At 33.6% G+C, this 20,209-nt stretch overlaps 3 protein-coding genes across 3 annotated transcripts; 2 read left to right on the forward strand and 1 right to left on the reverse strand.

Annotated features, from left to right (window-relative positions):
• The first annotated feature begins 5,345 nt into the window (after window positions 1-5,345).
• Window positions 5,346-7,126, forward strand: LOC130951576 (AUGMIN subunit 2-like). The gene is made up of 5 exons (XM_057880267.1): window positions 5,346-5,627; window positions 5,711-5,815; window positions 5,913-5,981; window positions 6,124-6,237; window positions 6,489-7,126. Exons 1-5 carry the CDS (start codon window positions 5,394-5,396, stop codon window positions 6,708-6,710), a joined length of 744 nt encoding a protein of 247 aa, XP_057736250.1. The 5' UTR covers window positions 5,346-5,393; the 3' UTR covers window positions 6,711-7,126.
• A 784-nt stretch (window positions 7,127-7,910) lies between these two features.
• LOC130951973 (meiotic recombination protein DMC1 homolog) lies at window positions 7,911-10,669 on the forward strand. Its single transcript, XM_057880734.1, has 14 exons — window positions 7,911-7,945; window positions 8,069-8,154; window positions 8,433-8,524; window positions 8,621-8,692; window positions 8,785-8,823; window positions 9,027-9,084; window positions 9,173-9,218; window positions 9,334-9,379; window positions 9,555-9,616; window positions 9,739-9,805; window positions 9,901-9,993; window positions 10,088-10,156; window positions 10,249-10,327; window positions 10,488-10,669. Exons 1-14 carry the CDS (start codon window positions 7,929-7,931, stop codon window positions 10,667-10,669), a joined length of 1,008 nt encoding a protein of 335 aa, XP_057736717.1. The 5' UTR covers window positions 7,911-7,928.
• Window positions 10,670-11,449: 780 nt separating this feature from the next.
• On the reverse strand, window positions 11,450-14,417 carry LOC130951735 (stem-specific protein TSJT1). Its single transcript, XM_057880443.1, has 4 exons — window positions 14,102-14,417; window positions 12,631-12,871; window positions 12,403-12,523; window positions 11,450-11,941 (listed from the first exon to the last, which is right to left on the reverse strand). Exons 1-4 carry the CDS (start codon window positions 14,299-14,301, stop codon window positions 11,754-11,756), a joined length of 750 nt encoding a protein of 249 aa, XP_057736426.1. The 5' UTR covers window positions 14,302-14,417; the 3' UTR covers window positions 11,450-11,753.
• Window positions 14,418-20,209: the final 5,792 nt, after the last annotated feature.

Below are 20,209 nucleotides of genomic sequence, written 5' to 3' on the forward strand. Positions count from 1 at the left end.
CACCAAAGCCCGTCAAAGCCCGCGGTTTAAGCAGTGCGAGTTATGCGGACTTTTACTATTTGGCGGTCCCAATTTTTCAGTCAAGCCCGCCTTTTTTGGCGGGTTACGTGGCCCGACGGATTTAGACCCGTTTGCCACCCTTATGCTTCAGTTAATGTGGGATAGGGAGACGGTCCAGCTCTGTGGGAGGCAGGCTGACCAGATCAAGGATAAGGTTGTATGTTAGTTTTTGCAAAATTATTTTAATCTCCATTATCTTTTATTGATATCACAAAAAATATAGGGACTTATATCAATTAACTCATCAGGTTTTGGGTGGAGATGGATACCCCCAACTTTGGAAATAATGATGGATAAAAAGTTACTTTTCAAGGTTAATGTTAAATTTTCAAACATTAGACAATATACTCATATTTATATAGTCATGAAAATTTATGATGATGAAGAAATTGTAAAAGATGAATCACCCAAAAGAAATTTAAAACTCCGACTTTGCTGTTGTAAATGTATGTATTTTAGTAATTTCTATTTGACTATCAAAATATTCATTCAAATATGAACTATACCATAACTTTTAAGTAGCATTTTCGGGTGCCTATTTGTAGGAGAATGTGTGCAGTGACTCAATTGATATGTCAGCAGTTGTGGCTAATATGCATAACGACACTGATTCTATTCTTACTTTGATAATTTTAAAGAATTAATTTTAAGAAACATTTTTTTTTTAATTTCGGTTTTCCATATTAAAATTTCAAACTAAATTTATTTTCTCAGGATGGTTTGGAAGAATGTGTCACTAGCCTCAACGAAGAAACCCAGCTAAAAGAGTTCCCATGGGGTAAAACATACTTTGACTATAAATATTGACAATGAAGACGAAGTGGAATTTTCAACCAACAAATTTCAGTTGAAAAGGTAAAAAAAGACAGAAGATACAAATTAATGGGAGTGACAATTGATCATAATACATGATTCATAACATGGTTGGATATCAGGATGTTCATTTATTTTCACATTAGGAGCAAAAATTAGTTATGGTTTCAAGATGTTAAAGTTAGGAGTCTCTATATATTGAAATGGGTAGTATTTTGTTATTTGCATTGGGAGCAATGTATTAGTTTAGCCCTCAAATCATATGGATTTGACATTTATTTTGTATTACGGTGAATGTTTTGGGTGTGGAATGAGTTGGCTAATGAATTTAAGGATAAATTTTATGTTATTTTCATATGATCAGTATATCGTTGCTTGACATTTATTTTCCTATCTAAATTTTTATATGTATTTTTCATCTGTAATATATTGTAGGAGTATAGAATCAACTATAAAGTATATTGTGAAATTACCTTAAGGTGTACTGGATGGAACATACTTGACTGTTGGATTAGTATGGTGAATCAATTGAGTTACCTACAAATAAAAAAATTGGGTGTTACTTATGAAGACTTAATCAAAGCTTATTCAAAGGAAATATAGTCAATTCTCTTAGATGATTTAGTCAACGAAAAAATATAAACATTTTTAGGTGATTAGCCACTTCTTAAATTTTGTGTGTAGAATAATACATGCTGATAGATATTGGCACTAATGTCTATAACTGATTAAAAAATTCTAAACTCTGAGATTTTATAGTTTTCAACAAGATATCTTAAAATATATTGACTCATAACAAAATGTATTAGTATCAGGACTGTATCAAAGCTTATATAAATAAAAGAAGGTTAGTTTTATCAAAACTTAAATAAATAAAACAAAGTTAGTAAGATATCTATAACCACACACAGTATATTCGATTAACAAATAATCATAGAATAATTGGACTAAATAAGAGCATATTTTCAATATCAAACAAGATTAATAGATAAGTGGGGCTTGGTAGAAGTGAAAGATGCAGAAAGTATTAAGTTTAAAAAATTAAGGAAAATAAACAATTTCAAAATAAATAAATTGTCAAGTAAGAATATAGGGGGTTAGTGTTTTGAAATTTAGGAACCTGATTGGTTATTCAAAATCATCATAGATTTTAAGAATTATTAAAAAGAATCTTTTAAAGTATGGTGTAAGACCCACATCGGTCGGGGAGGGGGAACGAAGCATGCCTTATAAGGGTGTGGATATCTCTCCATAGCATGACACGTTTTGACGAGTGAGTGTGGGGGGTTTCGGCTAGCATCCCTATCGTCAAAGGCAAAACCGTGAGGCCTTGTGTGCCAAAGCGGACAATATCGTGCTAGCGGGTGGTCTGAGCTGTTACAGATGGTATTAGAGTCAGAACCCAGATCGATGTGCCAGCGAGGGCGTTGGGCTCCCTTTGGGGGTGGATTGTAAGCCCACATCAGTTGGGGAGGGGAACGAAACATGCCTTATAAGGGTGTGGATACCTCTCCCTAACATGACGTGTTTTGACGAGTGAGTGTGGGGGGCTTCGGCTAGCATCCATATCGTCAAAGGCAAAACCGTGAGACCTTGTGTGCCAAAGCGGACAATATCGTGCTAGCGGGTGGTCTGGGCTGTTACACATGGCATTAGAGATTAATTTGCATAAAATAACGTCAAAGTTAGGATTTTATGTCCAAGGGAATGCATGTTAATATAAAAATTTTTTAAAAAGGTTTTATCACTTTTTAAATGAGCGCGAGATAATACATTGATATAGGTGCAAGCTCTAATCTATTAAAGAAAAAAGACAGTTATAAACTCTGAACTTTTATCCATTCCAACAAGCAAGATATCTTGAAATAATTTGAACTATATCAGAATAAAAAGTTTGAGGACTTTATGAACGAGGGAGAATAATTTGAAATATAAGAATTCATTGTGTCATTAAAAAGGCTCATAACTGTCCATATATTGTAAACAAGATCCTTGAAAAGCTGGGTGTAGAGATTTAGTGAATTGAGCCAACATCAAGATTGAAACTATAGGAAAATAGGGTCAAACATAAGCATCTCCTTTCAATATAATATATGCTCTTTTTAAAAAAGCAAGAAAACCAAACACATCTGAATAGCAAGTAAAAATGTCACTTCTGAGAAGTAAGCAACTTTTGACTTTGATAAATTAAGATATATTGGATTACTTTGAATCATAGCATAAAAAAAATACTCCACACACTGTAAATAAAATTGTTAATTGTCAATTCTAGATGAAGGAAGTATTAAAGTTAAAAAAAACAAGAAATATAAACAATTTCGAAATAAATAAATTGTCAATTAAGAATGGTGAGGGTTAGTGTTTTGAAATTTAGCACCTGATTGGTCGTTCAAAGTCATCATAGGTTTTAAGACTTATTAAAAAAATCTCTTAAAGCATGACATTAGAGATTAATTTGCATGAAATAATGTCAAAGTTAGGATTTTATGTCTAGAAATTGCATGTTATATAAAAAAACTATAAAAAGGTTTAACCACTCTTTAAATGAGTGCAAGATAATACATTGAGATAGGTGTAAGTTCTAATCTGTTAAAGAAAAAAGACAGTTATAAACTCTGAACCTTTATCCATTCCAACAAGCAAGATATCTTGAAAGAATTGAACCATATCAGAATACTAAAAAGTTTGAGGACTTTATGAACGAGGGTGAATGCTTTGAAATATAAAGATTCATTGTGTCATTAAAAAGGCTCATAACTTTTCATATATTGTAAACAAGATCCCTGAATAGCTAAATTTAGAGATTTAGTGGTTTGAGCTAATATCAGGACTGAAATTATAGGACGAGAGGATCAGACATAGGCATCCCCTTTCAGTATAATATATGTTCTTATTAACAAAACAAGAAAATCAAACACATTTGAATAGCAAGCAAAAATGTCACTTCTAGAAGTAAGCCACTTTTGACTTTAATAAATTAAGATATGTTCGATTACTTTGAATCATAGCATAAAACAAGAATACTCCACACATGCTAATGCTTTTCTATAAGTCGCTGTGAATAAAATTGTTAATTGTCAATTCTACATGCTAATAGGTGTTTGCATCAATTAGAAAAAACAAGAATGGCAGGTCTAATTTGTAACTTTTTCCTGACTCAACATTCAATATATATGGTTTCATTTGACTCAGTAGTCTAAAATAAATATACGCCAAACAAAATAATGAATACCCAAAAATAAATGACTACTAATTTATTAATTGTCAAACATATGGATATGTATAACAATAAACACATTTTATATTTGTGGCCGTTTATCAGTCTCAAGTCTAGTCCATCATCTTACTCTACAAATATATCAAACACTAGGTATTTTTTATTATACACTTACTCTCCATAAACTTTTGTTAGATATTGAAAGTTTTTACATGCACTTTAAGATAGTGTTTAAAAGAGAGATTATGAAACAAAGACTGAAATAAGTCTCAGTATTATATTTAGTATAAAATGAGAGACATAAATTAAAAATAAAAGTTTAATTTAATTTATATAAAAAATAAAATTAAAATTAATTAATTAAAATAAAAATATTTTAAATACAAAATATTATTAAAGTTTTAATTTTTATCTTAATTTCAGTATATGATGTTCTTACTTTTTTAAAATATTAAAATATTAAAATTTTGAAAATAAAAACTAAAATTTTAGTATCAATTTTTAGACAACAAACATAATATTAAATTCTAATTTTTAAATCTTTATCATAATACCTCAAAATGAACACTGTATAACTGTCTTTTTGAATACGATGTGAAAGCACCTCAAATATATTCACTACTAACTCGAACTCTGTTACCAACCCATTTACATACATCATATTTAAGGAATAACTTGGTACAAATCTTATTATTAGCAATTTGACTAATATGCTCGATTTGATCGAAATTTTATTTAAAAAAAAAATAATTTCTTAATCCATTTCTTTATTTACTGTCTTAAACCAATGTAATTACCCAATCAACATCTGAAATAAACAGTAACACCGTGTGATAATAAAAGAAAATAACAAAAGATAAAAAAAAAATAAACAGTAACCTAAGCAATAACACTGTGTGATAATACTATATGGAATATTCATTATATTAATTATATAAAAAGATGAAAACTCAATTTCACTTTAAGTTGATAATTGAAAAATATTAGATAAAAATTTAGTTAAATTAATAAAATCATTTAACGATTTTCAATTATCAATTTTGTCAACTAAACCTGAATTTCACCGTATAAAAAAAATTAGAGAACTAACTACATCAGTCATCATACTCAAATCAATTTCTTGGATTTTTAGTTTTAAAATTCGAAAAAAATATGAATATTAAATATTAAAGTTTTGAAACCGTGGTTAGCGTGTATCGTCCATCAATATCATCATGCAATCGTGCCCATAACAAATTTTGAAACCATTGTTAGCAGCTTGGTATCGTTCATCTGATAATTGGCAGAACAAGTGCTGCATCAAATGTCGACGGAGGTAGGAAGGAAGTCCCCTAGACGCACCGGTGGCATGTCCGACGCTCTCTCCATTGCCGCCGATCTTGGTTTCTCCGTCTCGCCTCTCACACCCACCCAATCCCTTCAGATTTCGTCCCCTACTACACCCGAAAAGGGCCAGGACCTCATCCGAGTTTTGAGAGAACTCTCCTCCGCCCAACGCAAAATCGCTGATTTGCAAGTCGAGCTTCAAGCCCGAAAGGTTTTCCGATCCCCCCCCCCCCCTTTTTTCACGGATCTCCTCATTGTTTTTCTCATTTGCTGTTCTTAGGCATTAAACTGTAGGACGATAAGAATGTTGCACATTTGACTCATGTAATCGAAATGGAGAAGAAGATTGAGACTTTAGCAAGGATTACTGCTATACTCAAAGATGTTATACAGAAGAAGGTGATGAATGATAATATACATGTCGTGGTCCAATTTTCCGTTTAGTTTTCTGGTAATCGGTTACTGGCAAGGGTAATAATCAAATCATAATTTTCAGGATCGCATTGTAGCTCGTCTGCAGCAGCCATATTCCCTTCATTGCATTCATGTAGAAGCTGAATATCAGGTTGGTCAACATAATTTTGTTATTATATTTAAACCTAGCTATCTATATCTGAACTCTTTATAATTTGAAACCATTACAATCCTGTGGTAATATGGTATCACAATTACAAGTTTAATTTGTTTCTTGTTTATTTCTTGAAAAGAAAGAGTTTTCTGAGCTGCTGATGAAGGCAGCTAGTGATTATGGTGACTTGACAGCATCAGTGACAGATTTACAATGGAGTCGGAATTTCAAGGACCCTCCTTCAGTCTGGGGAGTATGAATCTATGTTAAATTAATGTTTTAATATTTGAATCTTGAAGTATATATTTATGAATTTCTGTCTTCAACTTGTCTTAATTAAGTATTTAATTACTCTTAAGCCAATTTGCATTATGAACTCTATATTGGAGTTTCACTTTTAAGATGATAGATTATCTGTGTCTGTTGCACATTTTGAAGGTTAAAGCCAACAAGGTGCAATAATGTACACGCCATTTCGAACTAAATTACCAATTTTCTCCCCAGGAAATGCTTCGACCGATACCTGTAGCTTTGGCATGTTGCACTCGGTTCTTTGAAGCCATGTGTGCCACAAGAGAGTCATTTGCTGCACTTCAAAAACTGAGAGTTGATCATTTTGATTCCCCTCAAAGACTGCCAGGAATTTCTGATTGTCTAACTCCACCTCAGTGGAAATCCGAAGCTAACTTTGATGACTTAGCTGCTGACACCAACGAGGAGAACTAGACCAGCGAGCCCAGGGACAAGTGTTTAGCCTCATCCAACGTAGTTGCTGTGTTCTTTGTGTACTAGATCATGCTTGAATCGTCTGTCTGTGCAGTTCAATTGTTTAACTTCATCATTGTTACTGTATTTTCTGAATTGAATTTGAATCACAATAACCTACTATTGTCCATGTGAAGATGTGAAATGCTCTGTTTAATCTGCATTGCGGCAAGGTTGAAACTGAGGGGGAAAGACTGAAATGATTCCTAAGTCCTGACAAATGCATGATCACTGTAGTTTGAAGTTGACTATCAGTTTCAGTCACCAATATGAAGCTACAAATTAAACAAGAAGTATATATAAAAATGGGAAGATATATGCTTATAAATTATATATTGAGATACTAATCTAGGTTTGGAAATGTTGATGTTTATTTAAAAGAAAAAAAGAAATGAGGCTGATGTACCAACCAAATTATCCCGGAATACATTTGATGATTTAACTCATTCGTGAATATTAAATATTAATCCAATATTAGTAGTTTTTTTCTTTAAATTATTTTGTCAGCTAGCAAATTGAACATAGTATGATAGAAGGAAAATTTTTGTGTCTATAATTTTTTGCTTAAGTTGTCTAAAAGTAAAAATAAAAAATGATAATAAAAAATAGTAGGACCATTTTTTTAATTTTAAAATTCTATGCGTAAAATTTAGTAATCATAAAAGATACCATAACAAACATGCCCAATCTCATATAGAAGTTTCAATCAATACCCAACTTCATTTGTTAAATGGATTGACGTAAAAGAAAAGATGAGATTTTTTGCCCAAAAGATAAAGGAACAACCACAACATTATTACATTATTATTACACACAAAAGAAATTGCCTTAAATTCGTCTTATTAGTATTACATTTTTTATTTTTATTTTTTGGAACTTTGATACCGATTGTGTTCATTAAATTATTTAATATAGAAAGTCTTTTTAAAAATGTTTTTTAAAAGAAATGAAAAAGGAGGAAGCGCGAACAGTTTTGCTGCATGCCTGCACAGCGCATGCAATTCACGCTTCACAGTCATGCTCGCAGCTATAACGAACTTCTCACTCCCATTTCCCGCCCTGTATATATATTGGGACCTTCACTTGTTCGATAAAAGATTCAAAATCTCTCACACAGTTCTCTCTCTCAGGAACATTCAAATTTCCCCTCCGAAGATCTCTTTCCTTCACCAAACCAAAATGCTTGCTGCGCTCAAGTAAGTCACCGAATCCGTGAATCTAGTTCGTTTCTTCTCCTTCTTATATACTGTTTCAAATCTGCCTCGCATTTTGATATCGCCGGTGACTTTTCCGTTACCGTACTTATTTTTTTTTCTCAGAGCTGAAGAATCGAGCGGCCAGTTGCAGCTCGTGGAACGCGAAGACGTTGAAGACGATGATGACCTCTTCGAAGCCATCGATAAACGTATTCTCTCTTCCTTTTCCTATTTCATCGTGTTTCCCTATATCAATGCTGAAATAAGTGATATCTGTTTTGTTCATGCATTTACAAGTTACGATGCTAAGATCTTCACTGAAAGTTCTCTTTAATTCAAGTTTTCACCAGATAAAATCATTTCAACTTTAAGCTAGATGCACCGGTTCGCCGAGCACATATCTAGTTTGAAAAGCACAACTCGGTCCTTGTCGATTATTCTGATAACATTTTGTCTTGGATTCACAAAAATATATGCATCCACGCAGTGATCTCTCAAGGAATCAACGCTGGAGATGTGAAGAAGCTTCAGGACGCAGGGATCTATACTTGCAATGGGTTGATGATGCACACAAAGAAGGTTTAGCGCTAAACACATCTTCGATTTGAATATCTAGCATGTGGCGGAATTACTCTATACTTCAAATTCTGATTTAATTTTGTTATATTTTCGCAGAACTTGACTGGAATCAAAGGCTTATCTGAGGCTAAGGTCGATAAGATCTGTGAAGCCGCTGAGAAGCTTGTGGTCAGTGCTCATAATAATATATGCAAAATTTGGTTTAACTACAGATCGCTATTTAAACACCTCCTGTTTTTGTTTTTTCACTTTTGATGCAGAATTTTGGTTATATTACTGGAAGTGATGTGCTGCTCAAAGTAAGTATGCACGTTCTTTGGAGTTTTAGTTTGACTTATGGATTTGATTTAAATCTGCACGTCTTTTAAACTGTTTAGAAGGTTCATGGCTTGCCTTAAAGCTAACTAGAACTTAGTTAGTTGTACTTGGATTAATTAATTATTTGTAATCTGTAGTAGTCGTACAGTTGGATTAAGTATTTTCTTATACTCTGTCATTACAGAGAAAATCTGTGATCCGAATTACAACAGGAAGCCAAGCGCTTGATGAATTGCTAGGAGGTAAATTACATTTTTTTTTCTTGTAGTTTTTGGAATTCTGCGCTTTTACCAAATTTCTTATGATTTCCTTTTTGAATTTTTGAAAAAGGCGGAATCGAGACATCGTCAATTACGGAAGCATTTGGAGAATTCCGGTGAGAACATTGCAGAAATCTTTAGATAGATTCCATTCATGTTTAATTTCAGAAGAAATTTATTCAAGATGCGACTTCTTCTTCCTTTATTTATTATTAGTATTTTTTTTTTCAGTTCTGGGAAAACGCAGCTTGCACATACTCTCTGCGTTTCAACTCAGGTTTACTTCCGTTCTTGGTCACGTCATGTTAGCTTAGCTATTAAATGCCGTTAACGGGTACTCGCAATTGAACATTTAGTTATCCCTTCTGGTATGCATTAATTGGAGTGCTCCTCAAACATATACACACATGGAAATATTTGATGTATACCACTGACACTGTTGATCCCTCCAGCTTCCAACAAGTATGCGGGGAGGCAATGGAAAAGTTGCTTACATTGACACAGAAGGAACTTTGTATGATTTTTCTCTTTCAGCATAAATGTTAACATTCCTTTTGCATCATTAACTTGGTTTCATGAATGCTAACATCCACTCAACGTTTTGAATGTTCTCTGTTCAACCATAAATACTTGTAGCCGACCTGACCGAATTGTCCCGATAGCTGAGAGATTTGGCATGGATCCTGCCGCTGTTCTGGACAATGTAGGAATTTTTTCGCTTTAGATTTTACAAATCGTTTTTGGAGAGAAATTGTTTGGTGCTGAAACCTAACTATATTTTGGTTGTGACTGCGGAAGATTATATATGCTCGTGCCTACACTTACGAGCATCAGTATAACCTTCTCCTTGGTTTGGCTGCTAAAATGTCCGAAGAACCATTCAGACTTCTGGTAAGATAGACTAACAGAGCAACAGTTATCCTCTGTTGCAATAACATGGGACTTAGGAGAATTTACGGATTTGTTTTTTTTTTTTTTTTGGCAGATAGTGGATTCAGTCATTGCTCTGTTTCGAGTGGACTTTTCAGGAAGAGGAGAGCTGGCAGAGCGCCAGGTCTCTCCTTTTACATGCACTTACAAATAACACTCATTTTCCCTCTTCCTGTATGCAAATCAACTTTTTCTAACGTGAAATGTCATTTGCAGCAAAGACTGGCACAGATGCTTTCTCGATTAGTAAAGATAGCTGAGGAATTCAATGTTGCAGTTTATATGACAAATCAAGGTAAATTTTGCATTTGTGGATGAGAATATATGTTAACTTATAATGCCAACTAATTATTTCAATATAAGGCATTACAATTCGAGTTCTAGTTGTAGCTTTATGATGAGAAGCCAGAAGCCTCTTGATGCCCATCTTCTCAATATTGGAATTTTTGTTGCAGTTATAGCCGATCCGGGAGGTGGAGTGTTTGTAACTGATCCGAAGAAACCAGCCGGTGGGCATGTGCTGGCCCATGCAGCCACAATAAGGCTGATGTTCAGGAAAGGGAAAGGGGAACAACGCGTTTGCAAAGTGTTTGACGCCCCAAACCTTCCAGAGGCAGAAGCCATATCCTTTACCTGAGTTTGCCTCCTTTTTCAGAATGATTTTTTATAATTTACATTATGGTTTATAATATGCGCCAAATCACTCCCAGAGTTACAGAAATTAAGGTTGTTAAACTTAAAACAACTTGAAACTAGCTTTTATTTACATAAGGGTTCTAAATAATCCGCCACGTTATGAAGTTTTATAGTTTGACAAAAATGACCATTATGGCCACTGAAAGTCTGAAACCAACTAAAGTGCATTTGAGAATAGGAAAATATTCCTCTGCTGTCACGTTTTTCCTTGACAGACTTACGTCTTCCAGATAACACCAGGAGGCATTGCAGACGCAAAGGATTAGAGTCACTCCCGGAGTCCTAGAGCCTTCCCACATCAGAGATTACGATGACTGAATATTCTATTAAAATTAATTTTTACATATTTGCATATAGTTTGATATTAAAGTACTGCTGCATGACCATTGTATCCATATCGGCTGCGGTTCTTTCACCTTAGTGTGAAAATGTGAATCCTCTTTAGTTATATACATTTCCTTCTTGAAAGTATTAAGATGTTATGCTATATTTTACTGGTGTCCGAGAAGCATCATGCAATTTTATGTTCACAACATCATTCAAAACGGTAAAGAAAAGAAATTTCTAAACTCTAGTTTTTTACTCTAAGCTAAATGTGTTAACATTTGTTACTCTGATTTTGAGCCAGCACAAACCCCTATATTCAATGTCAAAAGAGGTGTGTCAAATTAATGTACAAACCAAAATGATTACACAAATTTCTCATCAATCAAATCGGCAGTTTAAGTAAATAATCCAGAAAATTAAAAGGCCACACAAAGGCAGCAAACAATCTCCACTAGGATGAACCTCAGTTGACATTATTACATATGGGACAGGAGAGTATCGGCTCAATATTTGTTTGCGACCAACTTGCATAGCATCACGAAATCACATTTCTGCCCGGGAAGCTAACTAATATGATAAGCTAAGCCTCCTTAGGACCTCAAAAGTTTTCATTTAATGGGTACATATGAGTACTAGAACATGAAAATTCAACCGAGTCTAGCATATAATAAAAGCCTTAGTTCAAACAGAGTTCATATTTAGATATTATCCGACCAGTTAGCAGCACTCCCAACCCTTGACATGCCAGTTGATTCCTTCTTAGCCTCATCCACCTTGAAAGTTGCACCACATACCTGACCGGAACTGTCAACTCTTGGGACAGGCTTCACCTCATTAAGTGGATGCTCAAAACTGCTCAAACCTCCGGATGTTGTAAAGAAGAATCCTAAACAAGCAGCAATACAAGTTAGTTTTGCCATAATAATAGGAACTTGAAATGGGAATGATATTGCAAAGTAAACCATGAAAAACAAAGGTGGGTGAGAAACAAGAAAATATCCATGTGCCTACATTTCCCATTTCCTGGGTTACCAACTCTTAATTCCTTTCTTCCCCAAGTAACGATATTGATACAGCATTCTAAAAGTATTCCTAAACATCCTTCTAAATGCTAAATGAAATAAAAAGTATATAATTTCAATGTTCTGAAAAGCAATAGGTTCTTCTATCATTTAGTTAACTTAAGATGCTTAAAAGGAACCATTAGGAGGATAAATCATTTCTCTTCTTCCCCTTAATTCACTTTTCCGAGCATATCTTTGAAACGTGAGTTCTCACATAAAATGCTCAGCACACCAGGCACAAAACAGTCAGCTGATTTTCCACATAAAATCATTTTAATATTACCTTTAGGGAATGGTGCAGAAGATGTCCCACAGCTCTTAGTTACAACCTCTTTCTCGTCTGCAAGAACAAGATTTCCATCGCCATCAGCTCCCCAGTAGAAGGGAACACACCCATCAGCATCCTGAGAAAGGGCAGGAAGACGCATTGTACCTCAGGGTATAGTCATATAGAAGCAAATTACAGGCAAATAAATATGAGAGCAAAATACATAGACCAAGGATTACTCACTGCAGCAATAAATGCGGTTTTAGAACCACTGTCAAACAGAATAAACGCAAATTTGCCTTGGAAATCTCTCACGACCTGAGCAGCAGGATAGGGACCACGATCTCTGAGAGTCCTGTATGCCTCTATGACAATGATCACCTCATTTGCCGTTTTATTCAATCCATATTGCTGCTTCAGATGAGCAACATTCTCAAGGTGGCCTTGAAACAAGCAGAAGATGTCATCCACAACCGCAAATAGCCTGCCAACATAAGAAAAGGTACAATGTAACGGGTTTAAGGAAAGATAATACTCTTCTACAACTTTGTAATATCTAATTGTCTTCTGTAAAATTAGTTCTTCAGGGTCTAGTTCTATTAGGTGTTTTCAGTCACAAAGATTTTGGGCAACAAGGTATTTTACACCATCATAGATTGCCCAGGAAAAATGGAAGAAATTCAGCTGAAACATTATAGAGGAAAAATTAGAGAAGTAGAGGTTTAAGCAAAAATGTAGCCACATTATGTGCTTGTCTTATTTATCTTGCTCAATTAGTAAATTGCAATAAACTACAATGCAATAGAAATCGGTGAAGGCCATGGTACAAAGATTACAAGTGACACTGCAAAACAATGCTGTAATACATGAGTTATATATACTGACAAAGGACAAATTGTATTTTACGAAGCTTGAAGGAACAAAAACAGAAGTATTTGTTATTTTACAACACATCTAAACAAACTTCAAGAAGAATCTTAAGGATATTAAATATGGTATATGGGTTAAATTAAATCTCTCTTCTGTCTTATGTTGAAACCTATCGATAGAAACAAGACAAGAAGGCCAGAACCCAAAAAATTATATGATATGAAATATGAATACAAGTACGCAAACTAGCTAGCTCAAACCTCATAAATCTTTACGGAGTGACTGAAGAAAATATAATATGGCAGTAAATAATATCCACAATAAATTATAGAAAAAACATCTCTGAGGTACGGCCAAACAAGCCCTAATCAGAATTAAAATAATTGTTATAGAAAAAAAAATGAAAACAAACAAGACAAACTTTTAAAACAACTATAAACCACAAGATTTCCTTCCACCATGAAGGGTCTTCTGCGATGGGATAACAATAAACCACACACCCCCTATCCTAATAACCATGAAGATTAAACTAGTAGCATGATCCACTGATTAAACTTAACAACAATTAAAAACCGAACATTGATGTACATCCAAGCTTTATCAACATCGTACTAAAAAAGAAGTACTTTGATCATCAAGAAACCCACAAGGAAATCAAAGGCTCATCCAAAAAGGTTCAAACTTTAATCCCTCTTCGATTCAAATTTCCATCGGGCATACCCAGATCGCAACAGGGGGGAAAAACCATAATAATGCCTTTTTTTCTTTTCTAGATCATCCATCCCAAAATTATCGACAAACATTAAGGAAAAATATCACGAAAAATAGAAAATGGGAATTGTACCTTGGGAGAAGGGGGTTCTGTCTCTCAAGAGAATAGGCCAAGAGACCTGAAGAGCCAAGATTGACGGTAACGGAGCCAGGATGAACAGATGAGAAGTGCTGCGCCAAAAACCCATCTTTGAGTGATGAAACAGAGTTTGACTGAGGACTCTGCAGAGCCTCTGGGCTCTTCGCCACCGACTTCTCAAAAACCGCCAGCATTTTCTTTTCCCTGTTCTTGGATCGTTGAGTGGAAAGTGAAGAACAGAAACCAAGAAAGACGGGTAGTTTACTGTGTGGAAAGAGAAGAATCTGCTGAAAGATTATGCTATTTCGTTTAGAGATGCAAAAAATGGTTTTCTCATTTGTGAGGTTTTATATAAGCTTCTCCAGTGGGATGTATTCTACATTGCCAAAAATGCCCCTATCCATTTTGGATAATTATCAAAATGTTATGATGTGCTGTTCTCTTTTGTATGGCTCATCCTACTGTCCCTTCTAGTTCTAACGACCATTCTTGTCCTTTCTCCACGTTTCATAGGGTTATTTTATTACTATTTCTTTGGAAATTCAGTTTGAGTGAATAAATCAGTTACGGTCAAAATAAAAATTTTATTTATATACACATTAAAAGAATTTAGAAAAATAATAATGTTATTCCTATTTTTTATAATATTATTCCATATTTTTCTGCATTACATGTTTATATGAATCTATATAAAAAAAAAGTTGCATTATCAAAATAAGAGTGCTAATATCTATTGTAAAATATTTATAGAAATATCTAATTATATATCATAAATGTCGTAAATGGAGATTAATAAAAATTTTATCAGATAATAATAAAAAATGTGTCATTAATCAAAATAATAAATGCTTTATATTTTATTTAAAATATTTTAAATTTAAATATTCAAAATGTAAAAAAAAATATATTTTTGGAGAAAAAGTCATTCCAAACTCCTCCCAATTATTTTTATATATAAGAGAAAGATTTTATAAGTCAAAATATTTAGCTCAACTATTAATTATTTTAAAAATATTATAAATATGGGAGAATCTACTTTTACATAAATTTCGCTACACATTTAAACAATTTTACATCTATGTTTATAGTAGGTCTTTGTCTTCTTTTTCTTCTTTCTCCTCCTTCAATTTCTTCCTATTCTTCTCCTTTTTCTTTTTCTTCATTTTTTTTCATTGTCGTCATTGTCACCACGGCATCCATCTCCTCCTTATCCTTCTTCTCTTCTTGTTTCTTTTTTATTTGAATATTTTTTATCTCCTCCTTTCTTTCTTTTTTTCTCTTCCATCATCATTATCGTCATCATCAACAACATCAACATTTTGCTAATATCTTTATTGATTCTAATTCTCTGTGGTGATCAAATGAACTGAAAATATTATCAAAACAAAACTATTGTATAATACCAAATGAACCGAAAATGGTCTATTATATAAATTCGAATTCAAAAACACTTGCATCTTGAATTAATCAAAATATTATCAAAACGAAACTATTGTATAATACTAAATGAACCTAAAATTGTCCATTATATAAATTCGAATTCAGAAACAATCGCGTCTCGAATATACCGAAAATTAGCTCAAAACGAAATCATTGTATAATACTAAATGAACTGAAAATTGTCCATTATATAAATTTGAATTCGATGATAACATTAATGACGATACGTATTATAAGAAGACAATAATGATAACGATGATGATTATGATGATGATGGAAGAAGAGAAGGATGAAAAAGAAAGAGGAGACGAAATTCCAATTAGAAAAAGAGGAGAAAGAGGAAGAGGTGTTGTTGGTGATGATCGTAACGAAATCGAAAAAAAAAAAGAGAAGAAACAGCGTGAATTTAAAAGAAAAAAAAAAGAAGTGCAAGGAGGAAAAAAAAAAACAAATCACTTAGAAAAATTTAAATATTGTTGTGATAAGGATGAAAGATGAGGTAGATAACCATCATTAATACGGGGTTTGATTTCAATACTGAATAGTTTAATTTCTCAAGACAAACCAAATTAATGAAGTTGAAAAATATAAAACTTCCTTGTTTATAAATAGAGAAGCAACTGAGGTACTCCATACAGCAATAAAATTTTCTCTCTCTCTTTCTCTCTCTCTTATACGACTTCACATTCTTCTCTCTCTTTATATTTCTTTATTTTATATTTGTTACCTTTTCTTATTTATTTATTTAGTTATTTTACAACACGTTATCAGCACGAAGCTCTAACGAAACTTTAGGAAGACTTCAGGTAACAAATTTTTATTATGTCGAAGCTTTTTCATCTTGAATTTAATGCTCTTAATATATCTAGAAATAATTATTTATCATGGATACTAGATGTTGAAATTCATCTTGATTCAATGGATCTTGGAGATACCATTAAGGCTGAAAATAATACATCACAGAAGGATAAAGCTAAAGTTATGATTTTCCTTCGTCGTCATCTTGACGTATGATTGAAAAATGAATATCCCACATTAAAAGATCTTGCAGATATGTGGAAAAACCTTGAAGAAAGGTACAATCATCAAAAGACGGTGACACCTCCTCAAGCCCGATATGTTAGAGAAAACTTTCTCGACCTTCCATGTCTCGAATGTGCTCATGCAGTAGCAATCGAGAAAAATGATTTAAAAATATTCTAAGCTAATTTCTTATTTTCTTGTTGCTGAATGCAACAATGAGTTACTCTTAAGAAATCATGAAGCGCGCTTAGCTGGCGCCGCCCCATTTCCTGAAGCAAATGCGGCAAATTATAACCCCAGAAGAGGTAAATGACAAGATTTTGATAACAAGAAAAGTTGTGGAAGGAAAAAAATTATGTTCATAAGAAAGGATCTCACCAGAAGTGGGATAAAGAAAGAAACAATGGGCAAAGTATATCAATTGAGGATAAATACTTCCGTTGTGGTGAAAAGGGCCATTGGTCACGTACCTGTCATACCCCAAGGCACCTAGTTGATCTTTGTCAAGCATCCTTGAAAAATAATGACAAAGAAAAGGAAACAAGTTTTGTTTCAAATTATGAAAATTCCACCACTCATTATGATGTATCTAATTTCTTTGAGGACCTTGAAGGAAATATTGGCTATTTGATCAATGATGGAATAGTTTGATATGTGTATGTGTTTGTTAAGTATTCATGTGAATAATTTTACTGTGCATGTACTTCTACTCATTTTATTATTATTATCATTTGTCTTTGAAGAAAAATGGTAAGGACATATTTGAAGATATTTGCCTTGCGGATAGTGAAAGTTTGCACACTATTCTTAAAAGTACTATATATTTTACCCATCTTGTGCCAAAAGAAGAATATGTTAATACTATTATTGGCTCAGGCAATGTGATTGAAGGTTCTGGAAGAGCTATAATTTTATTTTTCGGGGGAACAAAATTCATAATAAATAATGCACTATTATCTACCAAGTCTCTAAGAAACTTGTTGAGCTTTAAAGATATTCGTCGAAATGGATATCATATTGAGACTATGAATGAGGAAAATTATGAGTACTTATGTATCACAACTCATGATTTAAATAAAAAGGTTATATTAGAAAAGTTATCCTCACTTTCATCTGGGTTGTATTGTACTAGAATTAGTGCAATTGAATCACATGCCATTGTAAACCAGAAGTTTACTAGCCCAAATGAATTCATAACTTGGCACAATCGATTGGGTCATCCGGAAACAACCGTGATGAGGAGAATTATTGAAAACTTTTATGGATATTCACTAAAGAACCAGAAGATTCTTAAATCTAGTGAATTTTGTTGTGCTGCATGTTCTCAAGAGAAGTTAATTTTAAGGCCATCACCAGTAAAGATTGGATTTGAGTCCCCTGAATTCCTAGAAAGAATTCAAGGTGATATATGTGAACCTATTCATCCACCGTGTGGATCTTTTAGATATTTTATGGTCCTAATAAACGCATATTCGAGATGGTCATATGTGTGCTTATTATCTTCTTGCAACCTGGCGTTTGTGAGATTATTGGCTCAAATTATTCGATTAAAAGCACAATTTCCAGAAAATTCAATCAAAACAATTCGTCTTGATAATGCTGGTGAATTTACTTCCCAAACTTTTGAAGCTTATTGTATGGCTAATGGAATAAGTGTTGAACATCCAGTAGTTTATCTTCATACACAAAATGGGTTAGCAGAATGACTTATTAAACACCTCCAATTGATTGCTAGACCCTTACTTATGAGAACAAATCTCCCAACTTCGGTTTGGGGGCATGCTATTTTACATGCCGCAGCACTTATTCGTTTGAGGCCAACGGATTATCATCAGTTCTCTCCTATGCAATTAGCTTTTGGCCAGCAGCCAAATATTTCCCATTTAAAAATATTTGGGTGTGCGATATATGTTCTAATTGCACCACCTAATCGCACCAAAATGGGACCCCAAAGAAAATTGGGGATATATGTTGGATATGATTCTCCCTCTATAGTGAGGTATCTTGAGATACAAACTGGGGATGTATTTAAAGTCCGATTTGCGGATTGTCATTTTGATGAATCAAAATTTCCAACATTAGGAGGAGAGAATAAACTTCCAGAAAAGGAACTTAATTGGAATGCATCATCGTTGATGCATTTAGATCCTCGATTAGGGCAATGTGAACTTGAAGTTCAAAAGATTATACATTTGCAAAGAATAGCAAATGAATTGCCTGGTACATTTTCTGATACAAAGAGGATAACCAAGTCGTATATACCAGCGGAAATGTCCCAATTCGAATTGACGTTCCAGTTGGACAAATTGCCACCGAAGCAAATTCACACCAAAAGCATGGCAGGCCTGTCGGTCCAAAGACAAAAATTCTCGAAAAAGAAAAGAGGTAAATATGATTCCTGTTGAAAAAGACATAGTAAAGACACCTGCAGTTGTCCAAAATTCTGATATAGTTTTAACGCCAGAAGACATTCAGGTACCTGAAAATTGTGAAAATGACGAGATCTCGATAAATTATGTCTTTACATGAAAGAAATGAGACCGAAATAAGACAATTGTTAATGAAATATTTGCATATAATGTAGTATTGAATATCATACATGAAAGTAAGGATCTTGAGCCAATATCAGTTGAAGAATGTCAACAAAGGAATGATTGGTCAAAATGGAAAGAAGTCATGAAGGCTGAGTTAGACTCACTTGCAAAACGTGAAGTCTTTGGACCTGTAGTCCATACACCAGAAGATGTAAAACCTGTTGGATACCGGTGGGTATTTGTGAGAAAAAGAAATGAGAAAAATAAAGTTGTGCGCTATAAAGCCCGACTTGTGGCACAAGGTTTTTCACAAAAGCACAGTATAGATTATGAAGAAATGTATTCCCCTGTAGTGGATGCGATAACATTGCGTTATTTGGTCAGTTTATCTGCATATCATAAACTGCATATACATTTAATGGATGTGGTAACAGTCTATTTATACGATTCATTAGATCGGGATATCTATATGAAAGTCCCTGAAGGACTAAAAATATCTAAACCATCCAATGAATATTCGCCAGGGTTATACTCAGTTAAATTACAAAGATCTTTATATTGTCTAAAGCAATCTGAACGAATGTGGTATAATCGTCTTACTGAGTATCTGGCCAAAAATGGATTCAAGAATGATGATATCTGTCCATGTGTTTTCATAAAAAAATCTACATCTGGATTCATTATAATTGCTGTGTACATTGATGATTTAAATATCATTGGGACTCCTGAAGAGATTCCAACAATTATAAAAACTCTAAAATAAGAGTTTGAGATGAAAGATCTTGGAAGAACTAAATTTTGTCTCGACCTGCAGATCGAGCATATAAAAATTGGGATCTTTATTCATCAAACAACATACACAGAGAATATTTTGAAAAGATTTTATATGGATAAGTCACATCCATTAAGTACCCCAATGATTGTAAGATCTTTGGATGTAGAGAATGATCAATTCTATCATAAAGAAGAGAATGAAGATATTATTGGTCATGAAGTACTATATCTTAGTGCCATTGGAGCGCTAATGTATCTTGCTAATAATACGCCACCTGACATATCATTCGTGGTGAATTTACTAGTAAGGTATAGTTCCTCTCCAACCAGA

Source organism: Arachis stenosperma, chromosome 9 (assembly GCF_014773155.1).
Source record: "Arachis stenosperma cultivar V10309 chromosome 9, arast.V10309.gnm1.PFL2, whole genome shotgun sequence".
In the NCBI taxonomy this organism is placed as follows: domain Eukaryota; kingdom Viridiplantae; phylum Streptophyta; class Magnoliopsida; order Fabales; family Fabaceae; genus Arachis; species Arachis stenosperma.

What these genes read in the sequence shown, in the direction of transcription:
- LOC130951576 (XM_057880267.1), top strand. Translation starts at nt 5,394, where the DNA reads ATGTCGACGGAGGTAGGAAGGAAGTCCCCTAGACGCACCGGTGGCATG. An exon ending in TCGAGCTTCAAGCCCGAAAG is followed by an intron (nt 5,628 to 5,710) that starts GTTTTCCGATCC and finishes ATTAAACTGTAG; the next exon opens with GACGATAAGAATGTTGCACA. An exon ending in ACCCTCCTTCAGTCTGGGGA is followed by an intron (nt 6,238 to 6,488) that starts GTATGAATCTAT and finishes TTTTCTCCCCAG; the next exon opens with GAAATGCTTCGACCGATACC.
- LOC130951735 (XM_057880443.1), bottom strand. Translation starts at nt 14,301, where the DNA reads ATGCTGGCGGTTTTTGAGAAGTCGGTGGCGAAGAGCCCAGAGGCTCTG. An exon ending in CAGAACCCCCTTCTCCCAAG is followed by an intron (nt 12,872 to 14,101) that starts GTACAATTCCCA and finishes TTATGTTGGCAG; the next exon opens with GCTATTTGCGGTTGTGGATG. An exon ending in TTCTGCACCATTCCCTAAAG is followed by an intron (nt 11,942 to 12,402) that starts GTAATATTAAAA and finishes CTGCTTGTTTAG; the next exon opens with GATTCTTCTTTACAACATCC.
- LOC130951973 (XM_057880734.1), top strand. An exon ending in ATTGACACAGAAGGAACTTT is followed by an intron (nt 9,617 to 9,738) that starts GTATGATTTTTC and finishes AAATACTTGTAG; the next exon opens with CCGACCTGACCGAATTGTCC. An exon ending in AAGAACCATTCAGACTTCTG is followed by an intron (nt 9,994 to 10,087) that starts GTAAGATAGACT and finishes TTTTTTTGGCAG; the next exon opens with ATAGTGGATTCAGTCATTGC.